We start from the raw sequence: 18,900 nt of genomic DNA on the forward strand, positions 1-18,900 counted from the left end.
AGGAGGAAACAGAGCCCTGTCTTATCTTTACTCATCAGTGATGATTGTTTGTTGTTAAATGGTATTAGGAGTCAGTCTATGGATGGGTTGTGTCCTAAGTTAACACACACCATATGGCACTTGGTACCTTGTATACCTCTTAAAGTGTTAGTACAGTCAACAAGGCAGTGTTATAGTTTTAATGCTTTATTGCCAGCTGAATGTTGTGCTGTCTGCATGTATACATAAAATGGCAGGCTTTTGTGATGTAAAAAATGAAACCAAAGATAAACCGTGTCAGAACTTTTCCCTCAGTGTGAAATTACAACATATAAAAATCAAGTGGAAAATACATTCAAGAACATTTTAAGAAAAATAAAAAAGCTACAATAACCTGGTTGCATAAGACTGCACACATTTTTATAATTCGGGGTGTGGCTGTGTTCAGAATGAACCAATCACATTCAGTCTCATGTTCAAAAGTACAACCCCAATTCCGAAAAAGTTGGACCAGTATGGAAAATGCAAAAAACAAACAAACCTCAAAAGAAAACAAGGAGTCATTTGAAAATTCAGTTCAGCCTGTACTATATTGAAAACATTTTATTAACACATTATTTGATATTTTACTTTGTGAATTTAATGCCCCAAATCCTACCGATTTGTCTTTGGGAAATGTTGTTCTCAAAGTGTCGGATTATTCACTGACGCATCTATTGGCAGATCGGCGAGCCTCGAACCCCCATCCTTGCACTTGAAGGACTAGGCGTTTTTTGGAGGCTCCTTATATACTATGATTAGACGATTACTTCATCTGTTTCACATCACCTTCTCATTTCAACTTCTCAAATCACTATTAGTCCTAAAGTGCCCCTGTCCCAACTTTATTGGAACGTGTTGCATGCATCAACTTCAAAATAAACATTTATCTTTAAAAAACTATGCATTTGATCAGGTAAAACATCAAATACCTTCTTTTTATATGTTTTTTGTTTAAATACAAGTCAAAGTACATTTACAAATCACTCATCATTGTTTGTATCAGCATTATCCATACTGTCCCAACTTTTTGGAATTGGGGTTGTAATTATCATACAGCTGTCATCAATTAAATTATTCCGATCAACCCCAAGTAAAGATCATTTGTTTCTGTTGAATTTTCTTGACATCTTATTGGTTTTACATGACTACTGAAGTCCTAGTCCGCAAAGAGCTTACATAGCGTGTATGATATCTGACTTGTTGAAAGACATCGATCAGGAGAGGGGTATAAAAGAATTTCCAATGGAACTTTACCATGGAACACTGTGAAAGCCAACATCAACAAGTGGAGAAAATGGAGCACCACAGTGGCATCACCAAGAACAGGACGTCCCTCCAAAATTTATAAAAGGACAAGACAAAAACATACCAGGGAGGCTGCCAAGAGACCTACAGCAACATTAAAGAAGCTACAGGAATATCTGACAAGTACTGATTACTCTCTGCATGCGACGACAATCACTTGTATTATTTATGTCTGGGCTATGGGGTAGAGTGACTAAACAGAAGCTCTTTCCCAAACATCTAAGTTCAAATAAATCACCCCACACTATGTGGCAAAATGTGTTATGATCTAATGAGACCAATTCCAAAAGGTATAATAATTCCATAATTCCAAAAGGAATGTTTTCACAAAAAGAAGTACTTTACCAAAAGAACACCATCCCCATGGTGAAGCATGGTGGTGGGAGCGTCATGCTTTAGGGCTGATTTTTTCAGCCATAACAGGGCTTTTATCAAGGTGGGGGAATCAGGAATAGGTACAAGTACCAATAGCATAAAACATTCAACTGTCTTCAAGTAGGCTGAAGATGGAAAGGAATTTCCCCTTTTAGCAAGACAATGACCCAAAGCATACATTCAAACCAACAAAGGAACGGCTTAACCAAAAGAAGATGAATGTTTTTGAATGTCCTAGCCAGAGTCCAGACCTGAATCCATCTAAAATTCTGTGGGGTGACCTGAAGCGGGCTGCGTGTGTGTGTGTGTGTGTGTGTGTGTGAGAGAGAGAGAGAGAGAGAGAGAGAGAGAGAGAGAGAGATGTTAACTGTAAGAAGTTGTAGTTGAAACTCCGCCTTTTCTCCACCGGAAATGACTCAAAAGTGAAAGTGAAAGCGGATAATTTTTGTGTCGAGAAAAACGCGATGCTCTTTGGAACAGAATCGCAGTGAGTACATGAATATAAAGCTGTAATATGTCAGTTTTAGGATTATTTACTAAATGAAGAACATTTCTGTGTTCTCTTCCACAGCTGACTTTAATCTTTATTGAATAACGCGGTGTGACGCAGTAACTTAACCTGAGGGAAGTTAACAGACCCGTGTGTCCTGCTGTGTTTCTTACACACAGTGTGTAAAGTTTACAGCTGTTATTTATTAAAGAGGGAATAATATTCATATTCATTATAACAATTCCTGACATATTTCCACTCTCTCTTCTTTATCTCTAACACACACAATAAGCAGAAATAAACAGGACGTCACTTCCTGTTTAGATATAAGCACTCGGCGCCATTTTAGACTGAAAAGTGGAAGGCCTCTAAACCGTTCGTGTCAGATCGGAAATTCATGATCTAATTTTAATAATTCTATCCCGACTGATAAACCCACAATGTACCCACAGTGTATCCTACACCCACCATATAAGCGACTGGAGAACTGCTTTAATTTCCTTAAGCAGCTTTATGAGTTATTTTTTACTTGAAAATGAAAATGTAAATTTTGCCTAAAAGGTGATCATGACTGAGGTGGTCAATATGTAAAAAATCAGCTACAACTTTGTTGTCTTCATAAATCGATGCTTTTTAATCCCCAAGTATCTTTTAATTTCAGTTGATTTCTATAAAGAACTGTATGACATTTAGAGCTAAGAAACTCTATATTTTACACCAATTGTGCAGCCCACACTCTTTATATGTACTCTAAAATTTTTTTTTTAGCATTGTGTTATTTGTACATACACATATTCTTTACATTACCTACCCTTAGGTAGAAAAAATACTAGATATTTAATATGATTGAGTATGTATATATGTGCAGGTGTGTTATCGTTATAGTGAAATGTGTCGTATAGTGAAGAGATGCTCCAGTGTTAAAATTGTTTTTCATGCAAAATATGAAACTCTTTACATTTCTCCTATTAAAACCAGAGAGATCAGATAAAAACTTTATTGATCCCACACTGGGGAAATTCCCTGGTACATACATAAATTATATCAAATTACATGATCTGATGTGATTTTTCTGTTAATTAGATCAGATTAATTAAACAATGTGTTGATTTAATGTTAGTTATTAATAATTGTAAATTATGTAAGTGGGTTTCTGTCATCAGTAGCTGATTCCTCAAGGCTTTTGATTAAAAGGAAAGATTCCAGGTTACTGTGTGGTGGTTTGGATTTCCTGTTCTTATAAGTTTAATATAGCTTGATATACGTTTCATTTATTGAAACTCCCATATCATTTAAGCTCCCATGTCACTAAAGTGGAGGCTGTTGAAGAGAGAAGTAAGCGTCAGTATTTACATGATGCTTTACATTACTTTAAAGGATTTAAAGTAAATTAAATTTATAGCCACATAAAATGACTGCATATATCAGAAATGTAATTTCATATTCCCCTTTTCCTTTCATGCCAGGATGAAGCTATGTTCATGCTAAAAGACATTTGACTTTCTGAAATAATGTCAGGGGAGTGTGAGGAAAACCGAGCCTCTAAAATGAATCATCAAGAGGAGCAGGGCAAGTTTAAAAGGTAAGTATTTAGAATGCAAAAATGTGATATAATATCTCAGTCTCCAGACACTTCATTGACAGTGTAATTGACTGCTCTAAAGTAAAGAGGGCATTTATATCTATCTATCTATCTATCTATCTATCTATCTATATCTATCTATCTAATATATATATATATATATATATATATATATATATATATATATATATATATATATATATATATAAAATATAATATAATATAATATAATATAATATAATATGATTTGCATGTCCCCATTCTTGTGAGACATCACAGAATAAGTCTTTAGTTAAGAAATGGGAGGAAGTTTGAAAACTATTAGTGAGCTGGAATGTTTAAATGTTTCACATTTGAGGGTGTCTCTCACGTAAAGCAGGCGCGGACAGAAGCAAGTGCAGGTTATGAAGTTTAATCCAAATACAACACGTCCAAAGGGTAATTCAAAAATCCACAACGTTAAACAGGCAAGGGTCATACGATCAGGGAAACGGGTCAAAACAGGCAAGACCGAGCATCGTGGTCAATGGAGTAAACAAAGTCAAAACCAGAATATCAACACTTAGAAATGCTTGCTAACGACAGTGATAATAGCATCTAAGCGTATACTTCACAAAGACATTGTGTTCTAACAGTCTCTATATACTGTGGAGTGAGTGTGTGTGAGATCAGTAACAGGTGTGTGTGTGATTAGAACTCCGGAGAAGGTGAATATGTACACACCTGTGTGTGTGTGTGTGTGTGTGTGTGTGTGTGTGTGTGTGTGTGTGTCTTGGAAGTGTGGTCCTCTTTGGCCATGTTTGTAGTTGGTGGTGCAGCCCGGGAAATGGAGTCACTGGTTTGCTGTGATAAGACACTTGTCACTTTTCACTTTAGGTTCATGTGTGTGTTTAAACAAAACCAAAAATATGTTTAAACAAAAAAAAATTGTTAACTGAAAAAAAAAGTAAGAAATTCCAACAGAATCAAGACCAGTTACGATGAGTTATAAAAAATATGTAGTAAATGTAAGAAGAACTAACAACTGAAAAGGCGAGAGGTGAAACAGAGACATCTGGTGGTGGTGAGAAGAATTACCAGGTTTAGATATGACTTGGTCTGTCTTTTGTTTTTTAATCTTTATTGGAGAATGTCCTCAAAGAGCCCATGAAATTATATGATTTTTATTCAGTAATTGAAACAAGAAGTCGGGGAAGGGATTGTGATTGAATTTTTAACTGATTTCTAAAACAGACAATAGCGTTTGAGATATTCCATCTTCACAGCAGACCTGTCGACTGGACATATTCCACGCACTCTACTGTACAGTGTGAATGGGATCATGTCTCACAGTGCTGAAACAGTGATTAAAATCAACGCCTAACTGCTGCAGGTGAAGTCAGAAAGAAAAATTATAAACACGTCGAGTGTTGGCTGTGGCGTTTGCCAGGAATGACTTTGATGAAATTTCAGTAAGAGCTGTGACAATGTAAATATGTTATTTAATCATTCCATGCAGTATCAACTGTTACTCAATCATACCCTATTAATAACATTGCCATAGAATACCTTTATTACAGTTCCACAGAAATGATTAAAGTAACGTGCAAGTAACTGGAGAAAATAACAATTTATCTTATGCGACCAGATCCACTCTTCTTTTTCTCCTCTGTTTGAGTGTAGTCCTGATTGGTTAATCCTGTGTCACAACATAGGGACATGTTTATTTTGTGTTTTGACAGTTAAATATGGAATCATAATGAGCACTTTGTTGACCTTGTATGTCAACACGTCATTACAGCACATCTACTGGACAGAACAGTGTAATACATACAGTTGAATAGTTTCTGTTAGACCTTTTTTCCTATAAACATCATCTTCTATTTGCAGAGCCTAGATTGTTGGTGTTAATCAATAGAATACATACTAATAATACATTCAAATGTAAAAGCACTTTGCCTGTCCTGAAGGCATGGTGCTCAAAGTGGGGTCTGGGGATACCTAGGGGTCCATGAGGAATAACCAGGGGATCCTGAATTTCAAATATTTCTTCCTGTGGTAATGTTTACTTTCATTACAGTTTTAAAAATAAATTATTCACATGCCAGTATGCAGACCGGCTGAGATAAATTCACCCTAGGCATGAATCACATTGTGAATATGTGTGTGCATGGTGCCTTGCAATGAACTGGCATCCCATCTGGCATGTATTCCACCTTAGGTCCAGTGTTCTCAGGATGGACTCCGGATGGAGTATTCTATTAACTGAAAATTCACAAAAAAAATTATGTACAGTTACAAGAAAACATTTGTGAACTCTGTGGAGTCACCAGGATTTTTTTATTTCTTTATTTATAAAATGAAGTGTGTTCTTTATCTATGTCAAATTTATAGACAAACACAATGTGACTAAAGTGTTAACACACAAACAGGTGTCCTTCCACCAATACCATTCTTGTTCAGTGTTTTTCTGATAGTGGACACATAAACAGTGGACACATAAACAAAGACTTTCACAGTTTTCCGGGTTCTTATGTCACCTCTTTTTCACACTAATCAATTGTCAATGGCTACGTTTACATGCACATCAGTATGAATTGCAATATTCTATTTAGTATTGAGTCATGTAAACGCTGCAGTGCGATTCCCACCCCTGGAATTCGTCTGAAATTTGTTGCATGTAAACAGCTTATTCAGAAAATCCACTGAAAGGAGATATGTACGCATGCTCAGTCCGCAAGGAATTGTGGGTGCTAACAAATGCTTAGCTGTAGGCTAGATATTTAGGAATGGTAACTCAGGCACATTTACAACAGTCATGTTTACAGGAATATTCCAATGCCTGTATGCATAGGAACATTGTATTTGGAATATGGCTGCAACCCGAATATAGACCTTAAACTGAATTTGTTGTGCATGTAAACGTAGTCATTGAGTAGAACAGATTTGTCAGACTTTAACCAGACTTTGTGTGTATTTATTTAAAAGGCAAAGCACCTGTACAAACAACCCCCTCTTCCAATCTCATCTCCTTAATTGAAGAGACTCCACCTGACTCCGGTTAACTTTTGGAGAGGGTGTAGAACAGAGTTCACTTCCTGTTTCCAGCCTGCACTGTGATTACTCAATATTCTTAGATAAAGACACGGAAACTACTATTGTATGTGTTTTTAGTCAAATTTTGATATATTGTCTATAACTATGACTTGAGGATCAGAACACATTCTTTGAGTAATCCATACAAAGACCCAGACTGCTTATTTGTTCTCTCACAGCACCAAGTGAAGGATACAAAAAGATCTAAAACAAATTTTTATTTCCTATTTATTTTTTCCAGTGTGAGGTTTTCAGAGGGCATCGTGAGATTTTACTACATGAATCTGTTAAAACAGTATTCTCTCTGTTCTCCAGTGGAAATGGTGTATTTCAGTACTTTAGGAGACACAACTGCTAAAAGACATTTCTCTCTACTCTTTAGTGAAACTGGGAAAAGGCCAGATTCTCCTGTATCGAGCTGTTTGTCCTTTAAGAGTGACCAGTCAATGCCACTCTCTATCCACTTTAATGAAAATACAGCATCTCAAGAAAGGTATTGTTATTGCTTCCTCTTGCTCATTTTAATCTGGTTAATTGTTAGCCTCATGGAAATCAAATTTTATACTGAGTTTAAAATTGCATCATCATCATCATCATGTCTTGCTACAGAGCTGTGGTCTGTAATAATATGAATGATTCAATTACTAAAAATGATGTGTAAAAAATATTAAAGCCTTCTGAGTATGTTAGTAGCCTTCTACTAATCTCTTTACCACCCAGTGCTATAAAAATGCTGAATCGAGTTACCCTGAGAGAGAATATTAGCAGTCGAGAAGAGTCTCGCATCACAACTCAGAAGTGACGTGTTTTATTATAAAGTATAGAGAATCTGTTTGATAATAATCCCTCAGATGTCAAACATCCTCAAGGATGTCAAGGTTAAGCTTTCTCATACGTGATGGTTTAAACAAGTACACATTTTTAAACCAGAGAGGACAGGCACAGATGGGTAAGGACAACTTTAAAAATGGTTCTGAAATCATGTATGGAAAGAAATAATGACCAGAAAATGAACGGAATGTCTGGTGGTGAGGAGGGGAATACCTGTTTGCAGATGTAACAGTTAGTCCCTTTTAATGGTGCCATCAGTATTTATATCTGTTTTATCACCATTTGGAGTTCCTAGATGTTACACTCTAAAGCGAAAGGTTTGGGGACCCCGACCATCACACCCATATGTTGTTGTTGAACATATCATTCCAGATTTAGTTCTCCTTTGCTGTAATTATAACCTCATCTCATCTGGGAAGGCTTTCCTCTAGGTTTTGGAGCGAGGCTGAGCAGAATTTTCTGGGTGCCCTGGCGGACTAGTGGCTAGCATGCGGCACTCTCACCACTCTCAGTGCTGGTCCCAAGCCTGGATAATTGGGGAGGACATCATCCGTTGTAAAACCTGTGCCAAATCAATATGCGGACTATGGAAGGTGATCCGCTGTGGTGATCCCTAACAGGAGCAGCCAAAAGATCTTGTTGGCTGTGGGAATTTGTCCATCCAGTCACAAGAGCATTAGTGAGGTCAGGCACTGATATTGAGAAATGTGGTGTAACCAGTGTTCCAGTTCATCCCAAAGGTGTTCAGTGGGGTTGAGGTCAGGGCTCTGGGCAGGACTCCCGAGTTCTTCCACTCCAATCTTGGCAAATGGAGCTCACTTTGTGTACAGGGGCATTGTCATGCTGGAACAGGTTTGGGTCTCTTAGTTCCAGTGAAAGGAAATTGTAATGCTACAGCATGCAAAGACATTCAATATAATTATGTACTTCCAACTTTTGGAAATTATGTACTTTCCAACAGTTTGGAAATGAACCACATATGGGTGTGATGTCAGGTGTCCACATACTTTTGGCCATAATGTATTTTAAACGGTGTAAAAGATTCTGAATGTATTTTAATTGCAAGACTTTAGAAGATAAACTTACTAAATGACATTTCTCTCTACTCTTTAGTGAAACTGGGAAAAGGCCAAATTCTCCTGTTTCCAGCTGTGTGTCCTTTAAGAGTGACCAGTCAAAGCCACTCTCTATCCACTTTAATGATAAAACAGCCTCTCAAGAAAGGTATTATCTCTTCCTCTTAATCACTATACTCCTGCTAATTTTTAGCACCACGGAAAGTCCAATTTTATACTGAATTTTAAATTCAATCGTGTCTTGCAGCTGATCTGTGGTTTGTAATAAAATGAGTGATTCTATTATTAAACAAGTGAATAAATAAGTGATTCTGTTACTAAAACTGATGTGTAAATCCTTGTTAGCAATTATAAACTTCTGCTGATCTCTTTACCACCCAGTACTGAATCAAATCACCTTAAGTGGGAATACAGTGCTCTTCACTAATATTGGCACCCTTGGTAAATATGAGCAAAGAATGCTGCAAAAATTGTCTTTATTGTTTAACCTGTTGATATTTTGTTTTTTAAAAAATCACAAAAATACTCTGCTCTCATGGATATCAAACAATTGAAAACAACACAGGTTTATAAAAATATCTTTGTTAAATTTAGGTGTGCAACAATTACTGGCTTTTAGTCAATACTTTGTGCTAGCTCCCTTTGCCAACATAACAGCTCTGAGTCTTCTCCTATAACGCCTGATGAGGTTGGAGAATACATGGCAAGGGATCTGAGACCGTTCCTCCATACAGAATCTCTCCAGATCCTTCAAACTCTGGTAGAGTCTCCTCTTCATTTCACCCCACAAGTTTTCTATGTGGTTCAGGTCAGGGGACTGGGATGGTCATGGTAGGATCTTGATTTTGTGGTCAGTAAACCATTTTTGTGTTGATTTTTCTGCCTTCTGTCAGAGACAGTCAGGTTTCATTTAATATCTGTTGATATTTGATGTAGTCCATGATGCCATGTATCCTAACAAAATGTCCAGGTCCTCTGGCAGAAAAACAGCCCCAAAACATTAAAGATCCTCCTCCATATTTAACCGTGGACATGAGGGACTTTTCCATACGGCTACCTCTCTGTGTGACCAAAACCACCTCTGTGTTTATTACCAAAAAGCTCTATTCTGGTTTCATCTGACCGTAGAACCCGATCCCATTTGAAGTTCCAGTAGTGTCTGCACACTGAAGACGCTCGAGTTTGTTTTCGGATGAGAGTAGAGGCTTTTTTCTTGAAACTCTTCCAAACAGCTTGTGGTGATGTCGGTGACTTCAGATTGTAATTTTGGAGACTTTCTGACCCCAAGACACAACTAACATCTGCAGTTCTCCAGCTGTGATCCTTGAAGATGTTTTATCCACTCGAACCGTCCTCTTCACAGTGCGTTGAGACGATATAGACACACGTCCAATTCCAGATCGATTCATAACATTTCCAGTCGACTGGAACTTCTTAATTATTGCCCCGATGGTGGAAATGGGCGTTTTCAATACTTGTGCTATTTTCTCATAGACACGCCCCATTGTGTGAAGCTCAACAACCTTTTGCCGCACATCACAGCTATATTCCTCACTCTTACCCATCGTTATGAATGACTAAGGGATTTTGGCCTGTGTGTTACCTCATATTTATACCCCTGTGAAACAGGAAGTCACGGTTGAACAATTTCCTGTTCCTACTCACCCAGGTATACTAAAAAATGTAAAATATCAATGGGAATATACTTCAAATATATTTTTCTTGTATGAAATCATAGGGTGCCAATAATTGTTGCACACTTATATTTAACAAAGATATTTTATTTTCTACCAGCTTATACCATGGTTCCAGTCTGAAAACCTATGAGATTTAAGAATCCATGTGCAGTTTATTCTGCAAATGCACCAAAACACAGTACAAGAAACTTTAAACTGTAATGTCGTTCAAAAGAACAAGCTAGAGATAATCCACAGCAGAGAGAGGTGAAGTCACAGAGAGTGTGACAGAGGACAGGCACAGACAGGTAATAATGTTGAAGAAATCATGTGTGAAAAGAAATAATGACCTGAAAGAAGAAAAAAGGCTCATCACACAATCCTGTGGTGGTGAGGACGGGAATCTCTGTATGCAGATGTGGCAGCTAGTTTCTTTCAATGGTTCCATTAGCATTTATTTCTGCTATAACATAATTTGGAGTGTACTCTAATTTAACAGCATGAAAGATTCATTGAAATTGTGAGCCTTTAGAAGATAAACTTGCTAAGACACTCTCTATTCTGTAGTGGAACTGGGAAAAGGCCAAATTCTCCTGTATCCAGCTGTGTGTCCTTTAAGAGTGACCAGTCCAAGCCACTCTCTATCCACTTTAAAGAAGGAACAGCCTCTCAGGAAAGGTATTACCTCTTCCTCTTGATCATTACACTCTTGTTCATTTTTAGCCTCATGGAAAGACAATTTTATACTGGATTTAAAATTTAATCATGATGTCTTGCAGCTGAGCTGTGGTTTGTAATAATATGAATGATTCTACTACTAAAAATGAATGCAAAAAGATTTGTTAGCATTTAAAAAAATTCTGCTTATCTCTTTACCACCCAGTGCTGTAATAATGCCGAATCGGATTACCTGGAGAGGAGTTGCAGGAATACTCAACAACAAATCTAAATACAAAAGGTAAAGCTACGACTAATAATGTTTATGTATTTACAATTGAGTTCTTTTGGTAACATTATTGATCATTTCCAATATACAACCCCGAAAAAGTTATATATACATACATTATTTATATATATGATATGTATACACACACAAGCCCAATTCCAAAAAAGTTGGGACGCTGTGTAAAATGTAAATAAAAACAAAATGCAATGATTTGCAAATCTTGTAAACCCATATTTTATTCACAATAGAGCATAGAAAACATATCCGATGTTTAAACTGAGGAAATGTACCATTTTAAGTAAAAAAAATAAGGTAATTTTGAATTTGATGGCCGCAACACGTCTCAAAAAAGTTGGGACAGGGCAACAAAAGGCTGGAAAAGTAAGTGTTAGTAAAAAGAAACAGCTGGAGGTTAATTGTGAACAGGTCAGTGAGATGAAAAGATGGGCAGAGGTTCACCAATCTGCGAAAAACTGTGTCTACAATTTGTGGAACAATTTCAGAATAATGTTCCTCAACGTAAAATTGTGTAGACTATGAATATCTCATCATCTACAGGACATAATATCATCAATAGATTCTGAGAATCTGGAGAAATCTGTAGAAAGGGACAATGGTGAAAATTAATACAGCATGCCAGTGATCTTCGGGCCCTCAGGCAGCACTGCCTTAAAAACAGTCATGATTCTGTAATGGAAATCACTGCATGGGCTCTGAAACACCTCCAGAACTCCTTGTCTGTGAACATAGTTCACCGTGCCATCCACAAACGCTGGTTAAAGCTCTATCATGCAAAGAAGAAGCCATGTGTGAACATGATCCAGAAACGCCGCCGTCTTCTCTGGGCCAAAGCCCATTTAAGCTCATTTAAAGCTCACTCCGATGGTATTGGGTGCATTAGTGCCAATGGAATGGGCATAAAGACTTTCTAAAATAGAAAGCTAACAGACTGGTAATATAAACTACCATTATCTTTGCACCTTCGCTAACATAAGGGCTAGAAAAGACAAAAACTATTACCTTCCTAATCAAGCAGGTACTGCTCAATGAAGAATTTGTGATCTTAGTAGGTTTGAAATGTATCGTAAGCGAACATTTGTGTGCAAGTCGTTGTACATCATCTAGCCATAATTGAGGCAGATGTACAATGGACTGGGTGACCTCCATGCTGGTGGCACTAGCATTCCACTATGCTGGTGAAAGTAAACATTCACCGCTTCGAGTCAGAACGGAAGCTGCCTGACATCATGTAAAAAGTACGTATTATTTTCATGAATAGCAAACATCCTCTGTGGAAATGTAATCCTCCATCCTTCGTTCATCCTTGTATACATCTTTAGAAATGAATCCCAAGTGTGTAGTTGTTGTGTGTGTGTGTGTGTGTGTGTGTGTGTGTGTGTGTGTGTATATATACTGTATATACACACATATACATACATGCTTACATATATGCAGATGGTAGCAGCACAATGCATGAAGACATGTCTCTGTGCAACAGTCCAAACCATAAAATAAAATGAATAGGCAAACACTTTGAAAGGAACCGTGAGAACCCTGGGATCCGAGTTTTGCCATGACTCTCTACACAGCTGACCTAAAACTAGATCAGTGCAGCATCACAACGAATGAGCAAAGAAATCTGACCGAACAGTAAGAATTATTAGTGAGTGAATCCGAGCTGTGGAAGTGTGGTGCTATTAATGTAACACAATGTTTGTTTATTCACAGAACCCCAAAGCAGAAGTCAGAAATCAGCTGCAGAAATTCAGTGAAGTCCATATTCCAGGTGTGTGTGTGTGTGTGTGTGTGTGTGTGTGTGTGTGTGTGTGTGTGTGTTTGTCTAACAGTGGGAAAGTTAAATAATAAATTAGGCATATTCACTTTCCTTCATTTATTAATTTGATAATATATTTATGGTGCATTTTTTTTTTTTTTTTTTTTTTTTTTTTTTTAAAAAATGTTATAGAAAATTGGTGTTATAGAAAACACCTTCTGACCAATCACAATCCAGAATTCAACGGCTCAGTAGTATAAAATCACATTATGTAGCATTTTTTTTGGCATTTTATTTTATTATATTTTTTCATTAGGAGCTGGAGCACAAAGTCATCACTCTGTTGAAGAAGGAGCTGAACAGGTTCAAGGAGCTACTGAGTGCTGATTTCCCAGCATGCTCTGAGGAGGAGGAGGAGCAGGATCTGCACTGTTTCAGAGAGGGTGTGCTGAAGATCACACTGCACATCCTGAAGAACATGAAGCAGAAAGATCTCGCTCACACACTGCAGATCAGTAAGAGCTTTAGATTATTACAATATTCTGTCACTTTAAATTACACACTGTTCCACTGGTCTATGTTTTCATACTGATTTTTATCCTAATGAATACAGTTTTTTAATCAAATAAATGACCCAGAGATAATCCTAATGTTTTGGTTCTTTTACATCATATTTATGTATTTATGAGGAATGAATTCCAGTTTGTGACTAATATTGATCTTCACACTGTGGATAGTATCCATACATTACAATAATGACCATCACATTTTTCCTGTTTGTTAGAGCTGGCCTCTGTGTATCAGCGAAAGCTCAAATCCAGACTTCTAGATAAATGTAAAAGAATTAATGAAGGAATCTCACAGCATGGGACATCAGCACTTCTGAATCAGATCTACACAGAACTCTACGTCACAGAGGGTGGGAGTGGAGACGTCAATAAAGAACATGAGGTGAGACAGATTGAGACAGCGTCCAGGAGACCAGCAGCAGAGGAGACACCCATCAAATGTAATGATCTCTTTAAAGACAAGTCCATCAGAAGTGTACTGACTAAAGGAGTAGCTGGAATTGGAAAAACAGTCTCTGTGCAGAAGATCATTCTGGACTGGGCTGAAGGGAAAGAGAATCAGGACGTCACCTTCATGTTTCCACTTCCCTTTAGAGAGCTGAATTTGGTGAAGCTGGGGACCTTCAGTCTGATGAGCCTTCTTCATCAGTTTTTCCCTGACATTAAGGACTTGGAAGTAATAGACAGTGACACCTACAAAGTCCTGTTCATCTTTGATGGTCTGGATGAGTGTCGACTTCCTCTAAATTTCCAGAAGAATGAGATGTTGAGTGATGTGACAGAGTCAGTCTCAGTGGATGTGCTGCTGACAAACCTCATCAAGGGGAATCTGCTTCCCTCTGCTTACCTCTGGATAACCACTCGACCAGCAGCAGCCAATCAGATCCCTCCTGAGTGTGTAGCCCAGGTAACAGAGGTAAGAGGGTTCAGTGATCCTCAGAAAGAGGAGTACTTCAGGAAGAGGATCAGTGATCAGAGCCTGTCCAATAAAATCATCTCACACATGAAGTCTTCCAGAAGCCTCTACATCATGTGTCACATCCCAGTCTTCTGCTGGATCTCAGCCACTGTTCTAGAGAGAATGTTGGGTGAAGCAGAGATTGGAGAGATCCCCAAGACTCTGACTCAAATGTTCACATACTTCCTGATCTTTTAGATCAAACACAAGGACCAGAAGTACCATCAGAAATGTGACCTTGATCTTCCCCAGACCAGAGCGAGTATCCTGGCACTGGGAAAACTGGCTTTCCAACAGCTGGAGAAAGGAAACCTGATGTTCTACGAGGAAGACCTGAGAGAGTGTGGCATTGATGTCAGAGAAGTGACAGTGTACTCAGGAGTGTGTACCCAAATCTTCAGAGCAGAGTCTGGACTCCACCTGGGGAAGATGTTCAGCTTTGTGCATCTGAGTGTTCAGGAGTTTTTGGCTGCATTATATGCATTTCTCTGCTTCCTTGACAAAAACCCAACAAAAGAACAAACCACTGATCTTTCTGGTCTTCTCAACATATCAGAAATGTCTGACTTCCTCAAGAGTGCAGTGGATCAGGCCTTACAGAGTGACAACGGACACTTGGATCTTTTCCTCCGCTTCCTTCTGGGCCTCTCAGTGGAGTCTAATCAGGAGCTCATTCGAGGTCTGCTGACACACAAACGAAACAGCTCTGACTGTCAGAAGGACATAGTTGAGTACATCAAGTTCAAGTTTGAACACAATCCATCTCCAGAGAGATCCATCAATCTGTTCTACTGTCTGAACGAGTTAAATGATTCACTAGTGAAAGAGATCCAAAGCTACATGAGCTCAGGACGTCTCTCTGAAGCTGAACTCTCACCTGCTCAGTGGTATGCTCTGGTCTTTGTGTTGCTGACATCAGAGGAGGATCTGGAAGTGTTTGAGCTACAGAAGTTCATAAAGTCAGATGAATGCTTTAAGAGACTGCTACCAGTCGTCCGGGAAGCCACAAGAGTTCTGTAAGTAAAAGCTGTTTCTCTATTAAACTCAGTGTTTAGGAATGAGAGGAGCTGTTCTGAGTGGATTTCACAGCAATACGCCTAACTACTCTTTATAATTCATTCATCCTAAATAGGGAAGCGTTGTTACTGATACTGGTACCGATACCAACATCTGATACATTTTCTGATGTGACATTTTCTCCTTTCAGGCTCAGCGAGTGTAACCTGACAGAGAGGAGCTGCTCGGCTTTACACACAGTTCTCAGCTCAGAATCCTCCAAGCTGACTGAGGTGGATCTGAGCAGTAATCCTCTGGAGGACTCAGGAGTGAAGCTGCTTTGTGCTGGACTGAAGAGTCCAAACTGTAACCTGGAGAAACTGAGGTCAGTTCATCTCTCCTGTTGATGATAGACTTTATCTGAAGCTTTGATTATTGCTTTCTTAACTAATACCCGAAGAATAAAGAGGAAAATAATTTCAGAAATGTTTATTTTTAGATCTGTATAGCGGTATGCTACGTGTAAATGCTAAATTTGACTTCATCTGAAGTTGTGTAGAAATCCCCTTTACACCCCAAATGAAGAACAAATGAAGTGTTTGGATTTTCAGGTTTATAGTTAGATAGCTGAATAAAATCTATATGTTCAAACATAATTTTCACTTTAATTCTGATTTGCATCCATACTACTTGGGGTGTAACTATGCACAAAATTCAAATTTAATACGATACGTCCATATGTTGTGTCTCAATTTAAACATTCTACATTATAAAAGTACAGTAACGGAGAATTAATAATGGCAATGTTTTTGTGATCTATTAGACTCTTTGTAATCAAAAGCTGTGCATTATAATGGAACAAAAGTAAACATAACTAATTAATCATAAGGTCTGTGGTCAAGACAGCTAATGTGCACTGGTGGGCAGGTCTCAGCTAACGTTCCACCTCCATCTCCAAAACTGCATTAAAATGCCTGAAATTAGCCCCAATTAGTGTTAATTTGTGATCCCCAAAACATGGTCAAAGTCTGAAGCAGTGGTAGGTACACAGTTAGGCAGCATTATAAAAGGATCATCCGTACACAAAAATGGGAACCAGGTGAGAGTCGAAACCAAGAACCACTATGGAGCTAGGAACTTAGGAAATGACACTCAGTAACACACATACACTATATTGCCAAAAGTTTGTGGACACCTCACCATCACAGCCATATGTGCTTGTTGAACATCCCATTCCAGATGTTTCCCCCTTTACTGTTAAAATGCGCTCCACTCTTCTGGGAAGGCGTTCCACTAGATTTTTGGGCGTGGCTGTGGGGATTTGTGTTCATTCAGCTACAAGAGCATTAGTGAGGTAAGGCACTGACGTTGGGCGAGGAAGTCTTGGGTGCAGTTGGGGTTCCAGGTCATCCCAAAGGTGTTCAGTGGGGTTGAGGTCAGGGCTCTGTGCAGGACACTCGAGTTTTTCTACCTTCCTCCATTCTTAACACACCATGTGTTCATGGAGCTCGCTTTGTGCACAGGGGCATCGTCATGCTGGAACAGGTTTGATACTCTTAGTTCCAGTGAAGGGAAACTGTAAAGCTACAGCGTACAGAGACGTTCTGTACAACTGTATGCTTCAACCTTTGTGGTAAGAGTTCTCAATCCTGCTGGTTTCAATTAAGGGGCTAACTGTGCTGTTGGCTAAAGACCCACAGCTCTCTGTATCTCAAAATATGATCACCAGATATGAACTTCCCAGTAGCTGAGATGATTTTTTTAACACACAGAGAGAGAGAGAGAGAGAGAGAGAGAGAGAGAGAGAGAGAGAGAGAGAGAGAGAGAGAGAGAGAGAGTTAATAGTGCCGGCTAGAATGTTAGTGTTACGACACGGTGAAATCGGCGCTGCAGTTCACAACGTGTAGTGAGGCCCAGGGACATAGACTACAAGAGGACTACACTTCCCAGCCATGCCCACGCTCGAGTTCGCTGGAGTTCTGATTATGAACACCTGCAAGACATCTAAAGTTATATAAGGGCCTCGTTAGCGTTAGCCGCTTGCGAAGTAACTGCTCAGCAGCCTCGTCCCTGTTGGTTTACCAAGCCTTATAGTTATATGCATTTTCCTGGTTTTCGATATCCGTTTGTCTCTAGACTACACTTTTGCCTACGCCCCTGATAACCTGTTTACCTGATTAAATTCCGACTCTTATCTCGTTCCGTATTTTGTCCGTCCCACGTTATCTCCGTCTGTCCGCTTTTGTCTCCGTCAGCGTTTCGTAACAGTTAGTGTATTTGCTTGTACCGTGTTTTGGAGTAGCTTTTTTAATGCCCCTATAGCCTCTCTTGATTCAAGATAAAGAGGGAGCTACTTTACCTCAAATGAAGAAATTGAAGAAATAAAGTAGGTGTGAGGTGACACTAAGTTAAAAAACAAATGTTTGGCGTAGTGGAGTACATCATTAGCACTTTGGTTATTTTACAGTCTTTCTCAGTCAAATAAAAATAGATGATCACTTTAAAGGCTCAATATAAAGACATTCATTTTTCTTGGTAGGGGAATTCAGAAATTCATCTTAAACTAAATCTTAACAGATAGAAAATGTTTATATTCAAAGCTTTAAGATGAAATAATAACAGATATTTGTCCTCTTAGACTTTCAGACTGCAGTATAACAGAGGAAGGATACGCTGCTCTGGCTGAAGCTCTGAAATCATCACACCTGATAGAGCTGGATCTCAGTGGGAACGACCCTGGAGCATCAGGAGTGAAGCTGCTCACTGATGTACTACAGGATCCACACTGTACACTGGAGACACTGAGGTGAACAATATATACTTCACTTTTATGAGTGGAAATAATTACTTCAATAGAAAATCCATTTCAATGCACTACAATAACTACCAGCAAATAGAACTGACTGTTTTAATAAGGGCTTGTGTAAAGTGTCCGTAGTGTATGAATGTGTGTGTGTGTGTGTGTGTGTGATTGTGCCCTGCGATGGACTGGCACCCTGTCCAGGGTGTACCCCGCCTTGTGCCCGATGCTCCCTGGGATAGACTCCAGGTTCCCCGTGACCCTGAGAAGGAGTAAGCGGTAGAAGATGGATGGATGGATGGATGGATGCTTTAATAAGAACAATTCCATCAACGCCACTAAATACCAATTCAGCTCTGATGAAGCTTTAGTCGTGGCTCTAAAAGGGGACAGACCTTCATTTTAATCTGCATTTACAATGAACTC

At 38.7% G+C, this 18,900-nt stretch overlaps 1 protein-coding gene across 1 annotated transcript; it reads left to right on the forward strand.

Moving 5' to 3' along the window:
* The first annotated feature begins 2,106 nt into the window (after positions 1 to 2,106).
* LOC124627796 (NACHT, LRR and PYD domains-containing protein 12) lies at positions 2,107 to 18,616 on the forward strand. The gene is given in 11 exon segments (XM_053678293.1): positions 2,107 to 2,188; positions 3,658 to 3,773; positions 7,231 to 7,341; positions 8,793 to 8,903; positions 10,999 to 11,109; positions 11,315 to 11,389; positions 13,106 to 13,163; positions 13,468 to 13,666; positions 13,936 to 15,694; positions 15,886 to 16,059; positions 18,313 to 18,616. Coding segments are annotated over 10 exon segments (2,841 nt in total). The 5' UTR covers positions 2,107 to 2,188; positions 3,658 to 3,702; the 3' UTR covers positions 18,485 to 18,616.
* Positions 18,617 to 18,900: the final 284 nt, after the last annotated feature.

Source organism: Ictalurus punctatus, chromosome 4 (genome assembly GCF_001660625.3).
Source record: "Ictalurus punctatus breed USDA103 chromosome 4, Coco_2.0, whole genome shotgun sequence".
Lineage (NCBI taxonomy): Eukaryota > Metazoa > Chordata > Actinopteri > Siluriformes > Ictaluridae > Ictalurus > Ictalurus punctatus.